Source organism: Dipodomys spectabilis, unplaced genomic scaffold (assembly GCF_019054845.1).
Source record: "Dipodomys spectabilis isolate Male_0828 unplaced genomic scaffold, ASM1905484v1 ptg000126l, whole genome shotgun sequence".
NCBI classification, from domain to species: domain Eukaryota; kingdom Metazoa; phylum Chordata; class Mammalia; order Rodentia; family Heteromyidae; genus Dipodomys; species Dipodomys spectabilis.
Genome location: NW_024870803.1, coordinates 4,810,198 through 4,832,063, shown reverse-complemented (window position 1 = coordinate 4,832,063; position 21,866 = coordinate 4,810,198). Strand labels below are relative to the sequence as shown.

General features: G+C 44.5%; 1 protein-coding gene across 1 annotated transcript in view; it reads left to right on the top strand.

The window, feature by feature from the left end:
- Nucleotides 1-13,491: 13,491 nt before the first annotated feature.
- The window catches only part of Fndc1 (fibronectin type III domain containing 1), a 54,270-nt gene continuing 45,895 nt past the window's right edge, over nt 13,492-21,866 (top strand). Inside the window, exons 1-3 of the mRNA XM_042689758.1 lie at nt 13,492-13,678; nt 16,958-17,044; nt 17,510-17,578. Coding sequence (XP_042545692.1) covers nt 13,531-13,678; nt 16,958-17,044; nt 17,510-17,578 — 304 coding nt within the window. The 5' untranslated portion in view covers nt 13,492-13,530. The remainder of the gene's footprint in view (nt 13,679-16,957; nt 17,045-17,509; nt 17,579-21,866) is intronic.

Here is a 21,866-nt window from a genome sequence, read left to right as displayed (position 1 = left end):
TACTCTGCCCAGCTCAGGGTGAGCGGAGCGGGAGTCTAGAAGCAAATATTCCAGGTGAGCCCCAACTGCGGTGCCGTCTGCGGATTAAGGAGATCTCTTCTCGTTATTCTCCACAGAGCTAGGGGTAGCTCATTCTTCCACCTCTGCACTCAGAGCTTTCATTTCTTAGAAAATGTAGAGGCGAGCATTTAACACTATAAAAGTAAAGGGGAAAAAAGAACGTGTGTGCGTGTGGGTTTGTGACTGTGTAGAGCACTGAGGTCAGGAGACACCACATACTGAGAATAGTGGTGTCTCGGGAGCAGCAGGTGGTTGGGGGCTGGTGGTGTTGCGCCCACATCGTTTGCCGGCGTGAGGAGGTGCACACCAGGGCCTGTGGAGCCGGGAGACATCGGCTTATTCATTGGAGTAACTTTTTCCTTCCTCCTAAAATTTGTCCCTGCCTGTGTAAGACTTGGCATGCATCTTCCTCCCTGGGTGCTGTCTGCCGGCGCTGGCGCCCTGCGGCCCTTAGAGGGCGCTCCCGGCTTTCTGGAGGCGTTCCCGAAACGCTTATAAGAGAAGGAGCAGGCAGCCCAGTGATCTGCTTCGCTTTCCCTTAGCGCTGCCTTTTGCAGTTTTGTAGCTTCCTATAGATGTTAAATTGGGAAGGAAAAAAAAACCTCACTCATGACTGTATGTCTGCAATATTTGTCTTCAACATCAATAAGAAAGGAAATTGGATGAAGCCTAAACCTGAAGGCGAAGTAAGCTGAGGGCCCAGGCCAAAGCGGCAGCAGCCCGAAGATGGGGAGACTGAGGACATGGAAAGAGGGTGACCTTGGTAACTTTAGGTAGTGCAGGTGAGTTCCTCTCCCCCTCCTCGCCCCCCTCTCGCCTTGCTGTGGGGTTCCTGGCTGTTCATTACTGGTGGCCTGAAGTGCTGTGGAGTGTACATTTCCCTGCGGGTTCTCACATTTACTTTTCACTGGCTCCTTATGTCCTTGGCCATCTCATGACTCTCCTGGAAATGGATTCTGAGTAGTTAAAATCACCGGGTTCTCCTGATGGCCATGGCATCGTATATGCTGGCCTTGACCTTGGAACCTGAGCTCCTGGACCAAAATCCCACAGTTGGCTCCCTGCTGAGGGCCACCTGGGCTCCAGTGGGCCTGGGCACTTCCTGAGCTCCCGTAATTTCTTTTGTGCGGTTGGGCGGGCACTTTCGCACGCATGTCCATTCTGGCTGTTAAGAAACGGTCTTGTCACACACCCACTTGTATCCAACCCCAGCAGGGATGAACGGGAGGTTCAGCTACCAACCTCTTCCCTGTGTGTGACAAAACAGATGTGGTGTGTGGCTCTGAGCACTGTGGGAAGCACTCTTCATCCGCTGGCTCTTCCTCATACTTGCCAGATTCCAGCTCCTCAAGGCCAGCGTGGTGTTGTCTACGCCACAAATACTGTGGCTGTTTAACGCAGAGCTCCTCTGAGATCTCTCACTTGCACAATGAAAATCACAGCTGAGAAGCTCCCAGGAGCGTCCCCTACACCCTCCCTAAAGGGCCACACTGTGTGCTAAAACTTTCACTTCTTTTCAACCGGGAGCTAGTAAATCCAGGGAATATGCTGATGTATTATTTGCTAATCAGTGGAAATGACGGATCTGTGCCTTGCTCACACGGGATGAGAGGAGGCCAAGTAGCATTAAAGTATTTTGGGTTTACTGGAGGAAGAGTGTCACGTCACTGCTGGCTTTATTTTTAGGGATGGTTTTGTTGAGTCTCATGTCTCCGCTTAGTCTTCTAAGTCCTGACCCGGTGCCACATGGCTTTGACAGGTCCTAAGTCTCCTGGCCTCATTTTTCTTATCTGCAAAATGAGAGGTGAGAGCTAGTCACGGGCTTTCTGATTCTAGCTTTCAGGCGTCCGCATTTGAATGCGTGTGTCCCGTACGTTCCTTTGGGCGGTGGTGGAGCTGACAGTTAAGGCAAGCCCTGGACAGTTGAGAGCCTGGATGTTGGCTCTGGGGCCAGGGGTGGAATCTGGTGTGATTTCGAAGGGAATTCCTTGTGGGAGTAGCCAGTGGATACGATTTATTTTGTGTTTCTAAAGTCTGCAAGCACAGAGAGGTAACACACACCGCTTTGGGGCCGTGTAGCTGTGGGTGCCTTCAGCACCTGCGGACTGCCTGCCCACCCCATTCCTTCTCAGTAGGCAGAGAGTTCATGCAGTGTCCAATACTGGCCACTACCAAGAAGCCACTGAGTTATAAGTTGTCAACCAAATTCCGAAGACCTATAGATATTCAGGTGGACTTGATTCCTAGGTACATTAAGTAAAACTAACTCAGATGTTCTATGGGTGAGTTACTGTGTGGGGCTCTGAGGTTTAGGTTATAAAGACTTGTGGATGAATAAGCTGGGGGCTGGGGACTGACCTTCATAATCCTTGGGAGGTGGAGATGGGGAGGATCATGGTTTGAGGCCAGCCTGGGGCAGAAGAAATGGGGAAAGAAGAGAGGCAGTCAGAGGATGAGCTCAGACACACTCTGACATGTGAAGTTTGGATAAACAGACTAAGAGGGAGAAGTCATAATGACATGGGAGAGAACCCAGCTACTACCGAGTGCTTTCCAGTGTGTATCTTTGGTTTGGATTTCTCTCCAGACCTGCCATTTATTGTTTTTAGTTACAATTGCAGCTGAGAGACAGCCCAGTATTGTGGATAGAGTTTACTCTGTGTTTTTAGATCAGTTTCCTGACTGTCCCTTACGCTCTGTGTGATTCTTGGCTCACTTTGAGGAATACCAGAGTGTACAAAACTTAAAACACCTTCGCTCATGAGGTACAGAATCCATAGGCAGAACATGCACATGCATTCTTGACAGATTATTTGCCTAGGCCATTCATAATAGTTGATTATCTGAGATATTTAAAAATAAATATTGAAGATATTTAAAAACCTGTAGCATCTCCAGGTCCTTGTGGTGGCCTGATTTTGGCTGCAGGGATCGCCTTAGCTCTCTCTAGTTCTTGCTCTCTTCCCCAGCCTTTGCCTGGCCTCTCCTCAAAGGCTGAGCTTTCTGAGTTAGATGAGTGGAGACTTCGGGACATGCATGCCCAAGTGTTTAAAATAGTTAGACAGTAACTTTCACATTTTTTGGGGAAAGGAATGGATTTCAGGGAGATTTCATCGTTGTTGTTTGTCTGGCATCTCAAGCAGTTCATAGTGGGCTGAGCTGAAGCTGGCCCAGAAAACAATGGCAAGTCTTTAAGAAACTATTTCTTGGTGGTGAACTGAATTTGAAGAATGTGCAAAAGATCCCACAGAAGCCTGGAAAGGACTGGTTGATGATTGGGTCTCTGAGGCCTTCATCAGCAAGAGTAAGTCCTGCATCCCTTTCTCAGCTTCTTTTGAAGGCCTTCATTTTCATTTTCTTAGGATTGATATATCCATCTCTCTGTCTGTCTGTCTGTCTGTCTGTCTGTCTCTTTCTTTCTATCTATCTGGACTCCCTCCAGCTTGTCTCTATAAATGATTCTGGAAAGCTGATGATATAGATGGTAGGGTAGCTTTTGCTTACATTGATTGCTAAATAAAATAGCTAAGTGTTTTAAAAGCTCAGACTCTAATTATCAAATTTAGTCAGCTCTCTTGGTTAAATAAACTCCAATTTCTGGCTACATCATTTTCAGGAAAGATGTGGTTACTCAAGTCAAATAAAGCATTAATGTTGTCAAATTTAAATTCCCTCAGTAGAACCTTTATAAACAACAAACAGAAAGAAATCTAAGTTTCAACAAAGCACCTTAGGGAAACATGACTTTGATTTATGAATCTCTCTCCTCTTGACCTTCCTCACACACATCCAAAACATCTTCCTGCTGGATGTGACCCTATGTATGTTACTGTGTATGTTTGTAGTTTAGATCTGATTTCCACATATAAGAGAATATATGCATCTTTTGTCTTTGTGGGCCTGACTTATTTCACTTAACACAATTCTTCCCAGGTCCATCTATTTCTTTGCAAATGACGCAATATCATTCTTCCTAATAGTTAAGTAAAATTCCACTGTGTATATGTACCACATTTTTTGGATCCATTCCTCCATGGAGGAGCATCTGGGCTGTTTCCATACCTTGACTATGGTGAATAGTACAGCAGTGAACATGGTTGTACAAGTGACTTTACTGTACCTTGGTTTGTAATCTTTTGGATAAATGCCAAAAGTATATGACTGGATCATAGGGTAGTTCTATGTTTAATGTTTTGAGGAATCTCCAAGCTGCCTCCCTCAGTTTCAATCCCCACCATCAGTGTTTTGGGGTGCCTTTGCACTTGCATCCATGCCTGCATCTCTTGTTGTTTATATTCTGATGCTGGCCATTATGACTGGAGTGAGATGGAATCCCAGTGTTCTTTTTTTCTTTTCTTTTGTCTTTTTCTTTTGCCAGTCCTTGGGCTTGAACTTAGGGCACTGTCCCTGAGCTTCTTTTTGCTCAAGGCTAATACTCTACCACTTAAGCCACAGCACCACTTCTGGCTTTTTCTGTGTATGTGGTACTGAGGAATCGAACCCAGGGCTTCATGCATGTTAGGGAAGCACTCTACCATTTGGTCACCTTCGCTTCTCCCAGTGTTGTTTTGATACACATTTCCTTTATAGTCAGAGATATTGAGCATTTCTTTGTGTGTCCATTGGCAATTTTTACTACTTTTTCTGAGAAGTCTCTATTTAGCTTATTAGCCCATCTATTAATTGGGTTGTTGGTTTTTTGAGCTTTTTGAAATTCTGGATATTAGGCCATTGTCTGACACACAGCTGGCAAAGATCTTTTCCCATTCTGTGAACTGTCATTTTTAGATTATCAACTATGTTCTTTGTCATGCAGAAACTTTTTAAATTTGGTACTGTATCATTGGTTAATTCTCTCTTCAGCTTGCTGAGCTCCTAGAACTTTTCTCAGAAAGTTCCTGCCTGTGCCAAGAAGTTCTACTGTTTCTCTTACTTCTTCCTATAGTAATTTCAAAGTTTCAGGCCTGGGTGTTCAATCCATTTTTGAATTGACATTAGTCCAAGGTGACAGGTAGGGATTTAGTTTAATGAATAGTCTTTTTCTTCACTTCAGTTTTTTCCAGATCAAATAAAGAACATTCTATGCCAACTTTGTCCATAGGAACCATTGACCCTTGGGGCAGTAGCAACAGAAAGGAAGGGAAGGTGTTGCCTGTTAGCATCTCAGGATTATGCAGGTGGCCTCACGTGGTGACCTTTGCCTTAGACACTCCCTTGTGGTAGTCTGTGTGTGACTGGCTGTGTGCAGAGCCAGGTGAGATGGGTTTGGATGCAGTTTCTAGAGTCTGAGTGTGAGAATCACCTCTTGAAACTGATATCCTCCCTCCATGAAGATCACGGGGGAGGGGGGTATCTTATATTTCCTTTAATTATCACTAGGTAATTGTACCAGGGATTTCAACTCACAGCTCAACACATCAACTTATGAGTTCAATGCATCTTGACCAATGCCACCTCTTCCATCAGTCTCCTTGATCTCTCCCAACCCTACACATCCCCTCATTTACCTGGCTCCATTTTCACATATGCACATTGCATATTGTAGCTGTGTCTGCTGCCCTTCCATTCTCCATTTTCACAGACTCTGAAGGTTGGCAAGTGGCGTCTGCTTTGTTGATGTGTGTAGCTTTGCCATGTGGCTGCTCTGAGCTGATGAATCACAAATTTGATGACAATTGAATTCAGATCCCATCCAGAGCCCTCAAGAGCACACAGGTGTGCATGCATGGCAACTTGGAATTCTGGAAGGATCCAATGATGCTTGTTGAAAATAGCCGAGGACGTGGCTTAGTGGCAGAGCACTTGCCTAACATGCCTGTATTGTGGGCATAGGGGAAAAGAAATTGGAAACTGCTGGAAGGGCTGGGGACCACCACAGGCTTAGGTGAAGTGGCTGGAAAGGTGCTCCCAGGGGTCCATTAAGTGCCCGTGTTCACCAGGGAGTGTAGAGGGCAGTCTGTTGCTGAACAGGAATAGGCCACTGTGCTGCCCGTCAGGAGCGTCCCCCGTCACTGGGGTCTCCAGCCGCTCTCTCATCTGGCACGCATCTTCGGGCCTGGGGTGGAATCCAGTAAGCTAGGCTTCTATGGGAAATGGATTCAGTTCGGAAGAATATGCAAGTCTGCCTTCTTCTTTGGCTGCCCTTGACCTTGTGGGGGACCTGAACTGCCAGTGGGTCCTGATGTTTCTCCCCAACCTGGAAACAAGGCCCCACAGCTTCCCCAGGGCCAGGCCAGAGGCTTTGTGTACAGAGTTGTTTGTGCTCCCTGTGGTGCTTTCTACTACAGACTCCAGAGTCAAAGAGTTTGAGTGCTAGAGAATATGCCAAGGGCAGACAACACTTTTATGGAGGCCCATGAGTGTTGAGAAACGTCAGAAGAGAATCCAGGCTATTGTTTTATTATTCACACTGTGTCCACCCAATACCAGTCTCCCAGAGAAAGGTGGGGGTAAACCAGCTGTGAATGGGACTAGGCATAGTTTTATTTCACACAGACACAAGACAGCTTGCTCTCACCTTGGCAGGAAGTGGGGGGCTCATGATTATTGGGCAGATATAATTGCCAATGTCTATTTGAAAAAAAAACATTTAAACATTGGTCAGTCATTTCAGTGTCTTGCTCACACATTGGAACCATATGGATGTCTCTGAACATTGCTGAGCTATCCAGCATTATGTGAGTGATAGCAGATCTTTGCTACCTTTCCTCTCAAGTAAGAAACTCAGGCTTATACATCCCGTCGATTCTCACGCTCCAGCTATACGGTGGGTTTTGTGCATCTAACCTTTCCTGGCTTATCTGTGGGATTTTTTAAAAATTAGATTCATGGTTATGCTGAGATCTGTGTTTTCATCATTTTAGTGTCTGGGAAGCATTTGGTGGTTTCCAGTGGAAAGCACAACTTGACTCCAAACAAAGAAGAGGTAGGCAGGCTTCTGTCCACAGGAAGATTTAAGTATCTCTGGAAACTTTAGAAATAATGTTAGTGTTTTGGGATTTCAAGGACTGGTCTATTTCAAAAGCGGGCAGGGGGAGGCCAGCCTCCAATGGCCAAACCTTCCAAGTGTTGGTGGCTGTAAAGCCACAGGCCTGTGTCGGCTTCCAGCTGCCTTACTGTGAGAGCAGCTTCCATGTGAAGCTTGCTGAGTTGGGGCCCCAGCCTGCTGATCTCTGTCCCTGCTGGGAAGCAGCAAACTCACTATCCATCCCAGTTCTCCATGGTGGTCCAGTATTGGAGACGGGTGCCATGGAAACAACTTCAAGCAAACAGACTTCATGTACCTATCAAGTGAAGTAAAACTGTGATTTATTATTTATTGGTCCAGTAGAAACATATAGGCCCTTTCCATTGCTTGTTCAAAATATTCTGTTCTCTATTTATGGTATATGGAAGTATAGGACAGGGTTCAAAGAATAAGTGCGTTGTGCAGGACAGTGTGACCATGATTTCTTATAGCTAAAGAATAACTCAAATCTACTTTCACACGTGATTTTCAACAAGTCAACCAAGTTTTTGTTTTATTCAGTAAATATTCAGCTAAAAAAACCCAAGGAAGAAATGGCATCTGTTTTTCCTACCACTGTTGAATCAGTAATTGCTTCAGAAAATATTTGGTTCTATCCAGTCAACATTTTATTAGTGGGTATTCCAAGAGCCATGTTTTTAGCTTCAAGATCTAACGTGATTCCAAATCGCAATGGTGCAGATTCAAAGTAAGTGTGCCAAGCAGGGGAAAAGTTTCCTTTATTCCCCTCCCCTCTCCTCCTTAGGCTTCCTCTCTTTCTTTCTTCCTTTCTTTTCCTTCTTTTCTCTCTTTCTTTCCTTCCTTTCTTTCCTTCTCCTCTTTATGTCCCTCTTCCCCCTTCTCCTCCCCTTTTTTTCCCTCCCCTCTTCACATGAGTAACATTTAGAACTCAGAAAGATTCTATTGCTGTTTCAAATTCCAGTTTTTCTAAGTGTAACTTCTCCATAAATGGTGTCATTAAGAATTTGTTTTATTCGCTGCCTTTGATCTTTCTTTCTCTCTACTCTTAAGAAAGAGCCCTGAACAAAGTTCCCATTTGGAGAATCTTTTTGTTAATCTATTGTAGATTTGCCTGTATGCTTAAGGGTGGCTCTGGGCATCTACCTTGGGTACTTGGGTTGTGATGTCTATGGACCAACGCACTGGCCGGTAAGATCTTGATTTCCAGTTTGGAACTTGCACGAGACTCTCATGTAGGTGTAGGGAACATTGGCCTGGAATGATGATAGTCATCCTTCTGGCTGGGCTCCAAGCCCGCGTCACATGCTGCACGCCTCTCTCAAAACCCAGGCCAGCATGAGTCTTAGTTACTTCTCAGAGCACAGGTCCAATGTCTTCTGGAGGCCTGGAGGTAGAATATGGCTTCTTGGGCAGATGTGTACCTTCTTTCTGCAAGGGGTGGGATTTTAGCCTACTTCTTATTCAGCCTTTCATCTTTTTTTTTTTAAATTGTCACGTTTATGTACAGAGAGGTTACAGTTACATAAGTAAGGCAATAAGTACATTTCTTACCAAACGTTACCCCTTCCCTCATTTTCTCTCCTACTTTCCCTCCCCCTCTCAGCCTTTCATGTTTACTTTCATGCACCCATGCTCTTCGGAGCCAGATTCACAGAGGGGTCTCTGGGTTGAAATGAGTGTGGGGACGCCTTGTCTGGACCAGCAGTGGAAAGGTAGCAGGGTCTGGCAAGTTGATTGCATGTGGGGATGTTTCTCCACATAGTGTTTTGTAAAAGTGGAATTAATTGCTAATGAACATAAAATTGGGAGATTTCACCTCAACATTAGGATTTCTGCCATCTTGGGGAATAAACAAAAACAAACAAAAAACATAGGACAGCTGTCAATCTGGGGCCTGAATTCCCTTGCTCCATGGATCCGTGAACCAAATTGTGTCTCCGCATGCATCTCTCCTTTCCGTGGCAGGCCCTTATTTGCTCCATCCTTGTGGCCTGGGTAACCGATTGAGTTAGAGACCTCTAGCTCTTCTCCTTGCCTGGCATCCTTTCTTTCAAGTTATTTAAGTCTTGAGTTGTGATGGGTGATGTCAAGATATCAGAGTCAAAAGGTAAGGAAGTGGCAAGTGAGGTGTTCCATCCACTGAAGAATGGCCTTGTACACGCTGCTTAGGCTGGTCCCGAGGACTTAGCTCTCCAGTCAGGCTCTGAGGACCTCCATCAGCCCTGGAGACCTTCGTGAGCTCCATCACTGGAAGATGGAGGCCACATATTACAAGTGTTAGAATGTAGAGTCTATCCTTAAGCAGATCCATACTCTGATCTTAAGCCACACTGGCCTCTGAAGGCTCTCCTGAGTAGAACCTGGAATCTGCTGTTGGATAGAAGTAAGCAGTCTGGACACAGGCTCTGTCCTTATTTTCCAATCCCAAGCAAACCTAGGCTGGGCATCTGAAAGATCACCCAAATATGTTGTTGCCATTTTGGTACCTGGCAGAATATTGTTTGTAATTGTCCAAACTATGGCAAATGACTTTGAAATCCCTTGAGTCCCAGCAGAGTCCTGCTGGCTGCTGCTTGTGTCTGGAGCATCTCACCATCTGTCTCCATTCAAAGATAGCCTTGCATGGGGGGGATGGAGAAGGAACAGACAGGAAATTCTTCTTATAAATGCCGTCCCTTCTGCTGCAGCTGCAGCTCATTTCCTCATGCTGCAAGCCGTGGCGATGAGAAGGCAGCTGCCGTGGCCCTACCTGTCATCCTGTCACGTGGACGCTGTGTCCCCCCCCCCTCCACCCCAGTGGTCCCCACGTCAGGCTTTATGCTTCCTATGGCACTGATGTTTGGCCGTGACCGTTCTTCCTAGGAGCTGGCTTCCTGGCAGTGTAGCTTGAAAGGTCATCTCCAATAGCTCTCCCGGCAGCTTGTGTGTTGTTGGCATACAGAAGGGTCCATGCTAAGTCCCCAAGAATACTTAAAAATAAATTCAGGTCACGGTGCCACACTGCAAGCCTTACGCTGCCAGGGTGCTGGTTCCTTACCTGGGGTGTAGGGGGCAGTCTGAGACCCGAAGCCACTCTCGTGCTCCTATTTCTTGATTTTATTCTCATGGGTCACAGTCACCAATAAATGTTCCTGCTTCTACCCTGGGAATGCATTTTCTATCCTGTAGCTTAAGCCACACTCATCTGGACCACTGGATGTGCTGGTCTCAGTCATGCTGGTTTGATGATAGGGCGTTGGCAGGTGAGGAAGGGGCTGGAATGTCTGACAGATCACCCTGTTCAGCCTCCCTGTTCTTCGTCTTGGCCTGTTCTCTGAGTCAGCCATAGGCAGTGTTTATTAGAAAGCTCTGAAAGTGACACTCGTTTTTAATAGCAGAGTGGATGGGAATCCAGGAAATACAAACACCTCCTAATGAAGACAAGGGGCTGTTTCACTGATCTGGTCTGTGTGTGTGTTGGGAGGTAGGGTGAAGGGGGGGGAGGGGCCTGAAATTGTCACTAAACCCTGGCTGTATCACACTTTTAGAGAGTAACTAAGCTAGTTCACTTGTAGTAGATCTGACCCTTGGTCACTTATGACTAGGGACAGGTTTCATTTCAGGCAAAGTCACGCTTGCACTTGGCTCCATCCCTGGTGGGTTTGTGTGGCTCTGGGTGGCTCACCTAACCTATCTGTCCCAGGCCTTCTTATCTGAAATCTCCATGGAGTAACAACTCTTCCTAGCGTATTACAAGCACCTCCTGTAATGTTTAAGTTCCTGAAACTGAGTGTCACCCACTAAGACCCTTTCTGGTCTTGTCCCCTCTCCTCTTTTGATACGTTTCGTAACAGATTTATACTACGTGCTCTTTTTGTTAAAATGGAGGCTGTGGTGGTTTTGGATCACAGGCTCCGTGCATGGACACACTTAGAAGCACTGAGTGGGTAAACAGGTGGAAGAATGCACAGTAGATTTGGGGGGAATCATAGTGGTTTCCCCTGTCCCTCCTTACTGTGTTGTCCTATCAGAGCTCCTTGATGGGCTTAGAGTGGTTCCCATATACTGAGCTACCGTGTGCATTTCCATGCAGATTCTCCTGTGAGCTGGGGGTCTGCTGTGTCCAAGGATAAACTCAAGGCTGCTTGGGTTTGGATAAGTTCCCATAGGCTCATGTATTGAAGATGTAGTCCCCACCTATGGAACTATTGGGGGATGGTGGAATCCTGAAGAGGTGAGGTTTAAGGGGCGGTTTTAGTTCACTGGGGGCGTGTCCATGGACGGGATGGTGAGACTCCAGTATTGTTCTTCCTCTTCTTTTCTTCCTGGCCACCATGAGATGGTGTGTGTCCATTATGAAGAGCTGCCTATCAAGAGATCCAAGAGCAATAGGGACAATCGATGATGGACTGAAACCTTGAAAACTCTGAACAAAATAAACCTTTCTTCTTTATAAGTCGGCTATCACAGGTATTTTGCTATAGTGACAGAAAATTAGCACAAAGACATAGCAGGGGAAAAGAATAAGTGTATTAATAGATTTCACTTCTTTCCAGATGTTAGTAAAATAAAAGTAATGGAATCACTACTACCTATTCAGTGTTTTGATTCCATAGTTTCACACACTCGGACTTCTGTTCAGGAATGAGGTTTTTGTAAGAGAGTTTTGGAATTTAACTGGAAGGAACAACATCATTTACATCTTCACTCATTTATTTTCTTCCTTGGGAAAAACAGCCACCATGAACTTCCCTTTTCAGTTTCTGAATATCTTGTTTTGCTTCTATGCATCTTTTGGTCATTGTGAGATTTGGATTTCTGGGGAAGATCCCTGCTGAAGTTTCATAGGTGAGGAACAGTGTAAGACAGCTACCGACAAGTGGTCTCTTGCTCACTTTAAACGCCCAGGAAGTGACTGGTGTCTTTGTGCATGGCCTACTGCATCAGGCCACTTACCTGTAGTTTCTCCATCACCTGGTTCACAGAACCTTACGTTCCAGTTGGGAGGCAATGCTTTGTGGACTTCAATCTGTGCACATAGTCTAATACCATGCTTTTTGTCTCCAAAAAGGACATTCATATTTTCATGCTTTGAAAATTATCAAGTTTATCTTCTTCATTCATGCCATGAATTTGTTCAATGAGTTCCCTCACAAGTTGTCTGGATGCCCCAGAGGTGCAGGGAGTGCAGGAGGGACTGAGTAGAATCTGTTAGACTCATTTGTGTGCATTCCATTCAGAATTTTTATGCAGTATTAAGGTCACATGCTGATCACCGGATTGTGAAGTGGCTCCTCCTCCTCTTCCATGGGAAACACATTCCATGTGTCTTTTTCTTTTCTCTTTTTCTTTTTTCTTTCATTTTTTGTTGATCATAGAGTCTGAACTGTAGGCCTGGGCACTGTCCCTCAGCTCTTCAGCTCAAGGCTAGCACTCTACCACTTGAGCCACAGCGCCACTTCTGGATTTTTTTTTCTGCTTATGTGGTGCTGAGGAATGGAACCCAGGGCCTCATGCATGCAAGGCAAGCGCTTTACCACTGAGCCACCTTCCCAGCCCCTCCACATGTATTTTTCTTAAATGATATTAAATGGAAGGTTTCTCTTTCTTTCTCTTTTAGGCTACTTTTTTTTCTTTTCTAACTGGCTTCACATCATTGAGTATTTGTTTTCAGAGCAAATCTTCTGAAAGTGTCTAGCTGTTGCATGAATACTTCACATCTGTCTCTGGTGTTCCACATGACCATATCCATTACATAGTCAGTCGGCATGTTTTGTCTGAAACAATATTATCTATCACCTTGGTTTAGAACCTTATAACAGAAGACTATACAACTGAAGATATTATGATTGTTTCTTTACTTTTTTTCTTCTGGTATAAAATATAGAAACATTTCAATCAATATGAGGTTCACTTCCCCAACATTTACAATGGTTGTGTTCCTGGCTTACTTTCTTTTTGGAAATGAGCAGGTCTGCTTATCTCAGTCATGTGGATGCAAAGGCTGTTCTTCCTTATCCTGATATGTATGCTGTTCTTTTCCGAGGTGTGCAGACTGTCCAGCTTGCCGTGCAAAATGCTCAGTATTCCACTTACCATGCAAAAGCTCAGTACTCACTGAATATACAAATGGCCCTGGGGCTATGTGAATCTCTCAGCACTGGCATATCAGAGTAACCGAGGCAGAGAAGGAGAGAATTTGATTTGTTTCTCGTTTGGTTTAAATTTGCCACCCGCGGTTATCCAAAATACACAAAACTTTGTGGGTTTCATCTGTTTGTTTTGTTCTCATACTGTACCGATGTGCAAACATGACTACACTTAAAGTCTTCTGGAGCAGACAGATTAAATGTCATTTGGCTTTTGGTTTTTGTGCTAACCCTATCCGAGAACATTCAAAAACTTCTCCCCCACCCCTGCCATTACCGTAAGTTGATAGTTGCACTGTTTGCATAGTTGACCACCCACTGAAGCCAAGACACGTGAGACTGCTGTCCACTAAAATGGGTCTGAAAGTCACGTGGGACCCACCCAAAGATGCCACCGGTAGACCCGTGGAGCATTACAACATTGCCTATGGGGAGTCACTGAAAAGTCTTAAGTACATCAAGGTGAATGCGGAGACATGCTCCTTCCTTATTGAGGATGTGGGTAAGTGACGCCACGCCCCTGTGCCCAGCCCAGTTCCCGCAGGGAGGCCAGCGCAGGGCACCTGGTGCTCTTTGGAAATGAGAAGTCAAGATCTGAGGCTCTCGCCCTGAGGCTGCTGTCAAACTGGTGTCATATTGTCCCTCCACGCATTTGTCCCACCTTCCCCTCCATGCAGTCAAACTCAAACATTCTTCTCTCCACACCGAAATAATATACACAGATCTATTAGAAAAAGTTAAATTTTGTCAAACTTATATATGCAAATGCTGTAAACCATACATGACACCCTTTTCAATAGAGCAAAACATAAACCAAATTAGGAATTCAGCCTTCAACCCTGACTGTGGGAAACTCACCACAGTGCCACTGTACTGGGTAATGCTGTAGCCACCTGCTGCCATGCGGTGTGAGACCTCCAGTGTTGTGAACACCCACATTCAGTGCTGCTGTAGGTGCTTGTCTCTACAGTGCATCTGCCTAGGGTACACGATGTCCCAGGAAAAGATCTCTCAACTAGGCTCAGGCCTGTAATCCCAGCTACTCAGGAGGCTAAAATCTGGGGCTCCTGGTTCAAAGCCAGCCCCAGAAGACAAATCTGAGAGACTCATATCTCCAACTAACCAGTAAAAAAACAAAAGTGGTAAAGCATCAGAACTTCAGTGAAAAAGCTAAAGGACAGTGCTCAGGCCCTGAGTTCAAGCCCCAGCAATACCATTTCCCCACACCTCACCCCCGCCTCGCTCACACACACACACACACACACACACACACACACACACACACACATACAGAGTGACCTGTCCTAGTTCTTGCTTCTCTTTTACCCTGTACATGTGCATAGCACACAACTATGTGTTATTTGATTGCTTATGTGTCTGTAAGCTTCTGGTTAATGGCAGGCTCTTAGTACTTAAAAGGCACAATTAAATTAGATTTTTTTTTGGGGGGTCTGGTCGTGGGGCCTGAACTCTGGGCCTGGGCGCTGTCCCTCAGCTCTTCAGCTCAAGGCTAGCACTCTACCACTTAAGCCACAGCGCCACTTCTGGCTTTTTTTCTTTTTGCTTATGTGGTGCTGAGGAATCGAACTCAGGGCCTCAGGCATGCAAGGCAAGCGCTCTACCACTGAGCCACCTTCCCAGCGCCAGATTTTTTTTTTTATTGCATGAGCTCCTAACACCCCAGTTACTCAAGGTCCAACTTTAATATGCTTCATAAAAGTAGTTGTAGAGGCTGGGTATTGGTGGCTTATGCCTGTAATTCCAGCTACTCAAGAGACTGAACTCTGAGAATTGTGATTTGAAACCAGCCCGAGCAGGAATGCCCATGAGACTCTTCAATTAAGCTTGCGTACACACACACACACACACACACACACACACACACACACACACACACACACACACACACACACACACACACACACACGCACGCCAGAAGTGGAGCTGTGGCTCAAGTGGTAGAGCATTAGCCTTAAATGCTCAGGAACAGTGCTCAGTCCCCAAGTTTAAGCCCCATGGCTGGCACACAAAAAAATGTATATAGAAGGTCATATTTAGCTATGACATGCCACATTTTCACTCATTTCAATTTTAGCTTAATTTGATTCTGGAGGTTGGAAACATCTTAAATTCTGCCTCAATGTATATTGTCTGATAAGGACAGATGTAAGTGGTGGTAGGCTTTGTTGTAAAGCTGCCTCCTCTGTATCTTCTTTCTTCTATGGAAGATTCCGGTGGTCTGACACTCCATTGGTTTGACCTTCAGGATCTAGCCTTGACACTGATGAAATGTAACCAAAAGTAATCTAGCTAGCATAGAGAAAACCCAGTGTCTACTAAGTCAAGTTTGCCTTCTGATCCTGGAACAAATCATAATAAACTCGTAGCTCCCAGCATGGGACCTCTACCTACTTACTCTCCTCACGTCCTGTAGTGATACATTATGTTTTCTGAGTACAAGAGCACAACACTATGGTCCCCAAAAGTCCAGCTGTGAAGTTAACGAGAGATCCTAGCAGACCAAAGGCCTGCGCAAGTCATATTTGCTCTAACTATGGGTTTTTATGATTGCTGCAGAGAAGAAAAACACATGAAAGAGCCACACATTCACAACAAACTAAATAGTACCTCCCAGGCGACTTTCTGTTGTGTTAACTCAGGGCCTCAGAGACATGTGCACCACATTTCTTGGCAATACAAGTAAGCTCAGAGTAACGCTGTGCCTGGGGAGGCGAGCTTTTGCATTCTGTCAGAACCTGGATCATTTTCCCATGAGTGGAGCAGGTTGTGCCAGACCCCAAATACCACGAGGCCTTTGCTATATTCAGAGAGAGAGGTCACACCAGTCTTCAGGACAGCAGGTGTCCAGAGGATGGCAGCTCAGTCGCTGGTCCTGAGCACAATGCTGGTTTGAGAACTGAGTGAGTTTCTGTTAATGAAATGCTCCTCACTTTGAGAGATGTCACAGTCAGGAGCGCCTTCGGTAGAACAGCCCTTTCTCCCCTGCAGTGCCCACAGACTTCCATTCTCCATGAATTGGCACCTGGACTTACTGGTCACAAGATAAGAACTCATGTTTTGAGGAAAGCCAGTTTTTGTCTGGAAATCTGTAAATTCAGGTGCATTCTCTTTGTAGCATGGTCTCTGGGTTGATGGTGTAGCCCAGCTGTAGATCAAAAGTTATGAAGCAAAAGCCTCATTATTTCCAGATTAGCAGTTCCAAGACTTCAGGTCTAGCTTTGTGTTAAAATGGCCCAGACCAACATGTAGACATAGCTTAGGAAACACTTCACTGTGAATAATTTTTTTTGGTGAAGCTTTATGTAGTATAACCAAGAATTTCCCATATGTTACATTTTAAATTGCCTTTATTTCCTCCTGCCCCTGGAGATCCATTTGGAACATCCATGTGGAAATATTTGTAGTTTCTGACACTGTTAGTCCAGATACCAATTAGTAGACTGTGACTTCCTAATTCCTATACTGATCTTACATTAAAAACTTTAAAAGCCCCTTTTATTGACTGCATAAGAATCCAGATTTATTTCATAAGGCCTGTAACTTGTGCTAACGATAGGATTCTTTGGATTGGGTGTGTTTCAGATGCACGAGAAGATGGCAAAGGGTTTTAATAAAAGTCACACAGAAGGCCATTAGACTTGTCACCTAATTTAGGTTTTTATATTTGGTTATAATTGACCTTGGGGAGGTAGTTAGTGACTCAAAGTGTGTCATTCTTGGAGATTTTTGATGGTGGCTTGACATAAACCATGTGTTTCAGAGCCGGGGGTAGTGTACTTTGTGCTGGTTACTGCAGAAAACCACAGTGGAGTGAGCCGTCCTGTTTACAGAGCTGAAAGCCCACCCGGTAAGTCTGACCTAGAATTTCAGACTACTCAGGTTAGGAGAGACCTCTCCCCCACCCTCATCTTGCTTTTTCCTGTCACTACTGTAAATTTAGAATTGTTAGGATTTCTGAATCCTAATAGATTTCTGAATCCTTTTAGATTCCTATAGCAAGTAAAATATGGAAAACTAGAAGAGACTCACCCCTTTTAAAAGACAAAACAAAGTTACAACAACAAAACCCAGTAGTTTTATTAGAATTTAGTCCATATTTTTCCAAACATGCAGATAAAAAAATAAACCATGAGCAGAAGACTCCACATATATATTGTCCTTATAGTTTAGGTATGGAGTCACTGTTGTGGCCAGAGAAATCCTTGTGAAGACTGTCGAAAAGAACCTTGAACTACTCATTACGGATGTAGCGAAATATGGACAATCCAGTAGACCGTGTCTCTAACTATGCAGTTGCATTTCCCTAATTTAGGAGGTGAATGGATCAAGATTGATGATTTTCCCATTAAGGGTCCAGGACCGTTTAATGAGACCGGCACAGGTACTACTCGCTCGTTGGTTCGTGTCTTCACTGAAGTAACAGCTCACAAGAGGGTTGTGCTTCTGTCATACACATGTGCTCACAAACCTTCACCTCATTCCCATCGCTAACTAACACACGTGCCGTCCAATCTCAGTCCATCGCCTCTGCGCCCCACAACCCAGACTGCAGCCAGTGTTGCTTGTTGTTTGTTGTTCTTTCATGTCCTGGCAGGGTGGTTGCAGGAGGAAGAGCATCTGTGTGCTCATCTGGGGACACTGTCACCTTGTTGATAGGCAAATATGGTGACTGAGGTGGTCGTACTGGCCCCATTAGGCTTTCCTGTGAGTGGCAGAAATGCCTGCGATTCTCCAAACTGTGGGTGGCATTGGCTACTTAATGTTGCCTCAGTCTCATTCTCTTTTCTGATCACCTTAGGATGATTTGTGACGTTAGATAACCTACTTTCCATCTCAGCTCCATATTTGTATATGTGTATGTTGTATTGTGTGGTGTGTCTGGTCATATTATTCTAGTTTCTTGGACATTTTTAATTGATGGTAAAAAAAAATCCAATACCTAGTGAATGCACTTTTTTCAGAATGTGGTTGGACAATGTCCCTAAGGCAATATGGCAGGGAGCTATGGTTTATTTCAACATACTATGTGGTTGAAAACATCTACCAGGTGTTACTGTTGGGAGGAAGGTGAGTATGTTGATGTGAACAACTGTAATAGGTTTCCAAACTCCGTTTGGCTCTGGCTCTATGTGACAAAGGACTGGAAGAACAAAGCAATCCACAGAAGAACCTGGGCTGTCTGTTATGTTCGATGTGGGGGTCACTGTAGGTGATTGGAGATGAAGGAATGGAAGTTGGAAGAGGAGATTAAGAGGTAAACATGATTTAGGAGCCATTTGAAGTGCAGAGAATGAGTGGATAGGAAAGGATGGATGGAAGAGAGGGAAGAGGAGGCCAACAATCAAACCAAGAAAACAGACAAGTGTAGTAGTAATGTTCCCTTATCTGTAGGGTATGCTCTAAGACCTGCAGGGCTTACTGGAAACTGCAGATAATACTGAATTCTCTATAGACCATCTTTTCCCTATGCATACCTACATATATGTGACAAATTTTCACTTACAAATTAGACACAAGATTAACAGCAATAAATAGTAACAAAACAGTAACATCCATGTAATTGTGATCTCTCTCTTATCTCTCTTCCTCTCATTTAAAATAGCCTATGTTACGGTATTTGCCCTTCTTGTGATGGTGTGAGAGGCTACAAAGCCAACATGTTTAGGTGAAGTAAGGTGATGCATGCATGGTGGCAAGCGTTACTTGGACAAGCACACCGTGAGACTGCAGCAGTCCATGTGATGACCCTGAAGGTTGTGAGGCGACTAATGAGAGCGTAGTGTATACACCGTGGATCCTTGGACAAAGACACGGTCCTGAGCTGGGGAGGTGGAATGCCCTGATCCTCCATCATGCCTTGCAGAATTGTAGGCCATTTTAAACTTCTGAAATGCTTATTTCAGAGATTTCCAATTGAGTATTTCTGGGCTACAGTTGACAATGCTGAACTGAAACTTGGAAAGGTGGAACTGGTGAAGGGGAGACTATGTAGACTTAGGATCTGTGCAGTGGGAAAGGGTGTTTATCTCGGTGTTTACTCCGGCACACACACACGACATGAGACATGTAAACACCTTACTGACAGATGTGTACGTCTTGTGCTTGAATCTCATATTTTGTATTTTAAATGACTGTTTTGTTCTTATGATCTTCCTGATAGTAGTAAATGATAGTAGTTTTAGAACAAGTAATTTTCTCATTTTTGTGTAGGTCATTCATTTCTGATGCTTTAAGAGAAACTTGTGAGTGCGTATACCTTGTACATGCATGTGTGTGCACATGTGTGTACATGTGATCTCTTTGAGTAAGAAAATTTACAGAAATGTAGGTTGGGAGTTGGAGAGAGCCATGTCCCAGCTCATTACTGACTTTATGTGCTATGAGGCTTTTAACCTCTCTCTGCAGGTGCTTTGTCGGCATTGTTTGCTAAGGCACTATGTTTGCCCCATATCAGGATTTAAATAATACACTAGAAGAAAATGCTAGCAATATCTGATACCAGTCAGAACTTTAAAAATAAAACAAGCCAGGCACTAGTAGGCTGAGGTCTGAGGATTGTGGTTCCTCAAAGCCAGCCAGGACAGGAAAGTCTGTGAGACCCTTATTTCAATGAACCACTGGAAAACCGAAAGTGGCACTGTGGCTCAAAGTGGTAAATAAATGAATGTATGAATAAATAAATAAAACAACTCATGAACATGTATAGACTTAAAGTACTCTGGGTAAAAAAAAGTATTGCATTTCATTATGAATGAAAATAGTAAGAATGTATCAGAAATTATCAACGTAACATATATCTCTCCCTAGAGATCCACATGTAACTACCTTTAAAAAAACACTTGGATTCTTGTTCTGGAAATGGTTTCATAGATGACAATTTTGTTGAACAAAAGAAGCATTCAGATTTGCACATCTCCTTTCCCAGGAAGGAATTTACCCTAAAAACTGCCACGTCAGCACTGGCACTGGGCCTTAGGCCTGGCCGCGTCTCTGCCTCAGCAGATGGCATCTCTTGTTCTGCCAGGGATTTCTTTGAAACCAGGGGAGAACTCATTCTTTCACTGTGCCGGAAACAATGGTTCCCATTCACATTCCACCAGGCCTCCTTTTCTTGGCTTTGACCTATTTGGAACGAACTTTCTTAACCTAAAAATAGAATCTCAGTTATGTACTTACTTCCTTGTGCACTGATACCAGGGGAACTTACAGTCAAGGACCTGCTCGAACAACACTGAAGAGGCAAGAAAACCAGCTAAACAAGGAAGCAAAGAAGAATGCATGTGGCCTACTAGTTTGCTAGGGTTTCCATAACAATATACCACAGAGTAGGGGGAAGGGAGGAGTTTAGACAACAGAAATTTATTTCTCGTGGCCAGTGGTTCGGATCTCCTGGGACCGCTCTCCTTGGCATGCACATGGCTGCCTCTCTCCTTGTCCCTCACACAACGCTGAGATAGTGATCAGTGTCTCTGGGTATCCAGATTTCCTCTTTGTATAAGGATATCATTAATTAGCTCAGGACTCACACTCATCATTTAAACTTAATTACCTTTTTGTTTTTTGCCAGTCCTGAAGCTTGAACATTGGGCCTGGGCGCTGTCCCTGAGCTTCTTTTGCTCAAGGCTAGAGCTCTACCATTTGAGCCACAGCACCCTTCTGGCTTTTCTGAGTAGTTTATTGGAGATAAGAGTCTCATGGACTTTTTTGCCTGGGTTAGCTTCGAACCACAATCCTTAGCCCCCTAGGTGTGAGCCACTGGTACTCAGCTACTTAATTACCTCTTTCCCAAAGCCCCATTCTGAGACAAGAAGATGAATACTTTAGCATATGAAATTTTGTGTGATCACAATTCACCTGAGAACATAACCACAGATATGTTTGAAATATAACTTGCACTGTGACATAGATAGCTGGTGGGAAATGTGGGGATTTGGAATCCTGATGGTGATGAAGTATGCCAAGGAAAACATGCCAGGACCCTAGAGGTCAGGAGGGAAGAGACTCCAAAACAAGAACCCTGGATTCAGAAGTGATAGACTAAGCAAAAAACGCAACCCCAGGGCAGAAGTCACAGCTTCCTCTCCTGCAGCTTACTCCGTCTGAAAGTCTTCTTTGTGTTGGTGTGGAATCCCTCTCTCTCTTTTCATCAGTATCATTTAAAAACATTTTTAATTGTAAAGATACTGTACAGAGGGGTTACAGTTACATGAGTAAGGTGATGAGTACATTTCCTATGGAGCATTGTTACCCCTTCCTTTGTTTTTCCCCTACCATCCCTTCCCTCTCCACCTCCCCCAGTGCCTCCCTCCCCTCCCCTAAGTTGTAAAGTTTGTTTTCAACATAGTGTCTTGTATGTCTCATTGTTACATGTGGAATTCCTCTCTCTTATCACTGGAGTGTAAACCTGTAGCCTCCTGTCCCCAGGGAAGAGATGGTTCCAGTCTCTTCACTTTTTGGCATACTATCACCTAGCATTTCTACAGACTTCTGCTAACTGTTTTAATTTTATTTATTTATTGAATTTTATTTTATTTTGGGGGCCAGGCCTTGGGTTAGCTTAGCTGAGCAGTCAGGCCCTAGGAGCCTGGACAGGAACGTGAGCCACAGTCTCAACTGGTTTGGTTATCCTGCATTTGCCAAAATGTCTTCTTGAAAACCATATTTGAGTC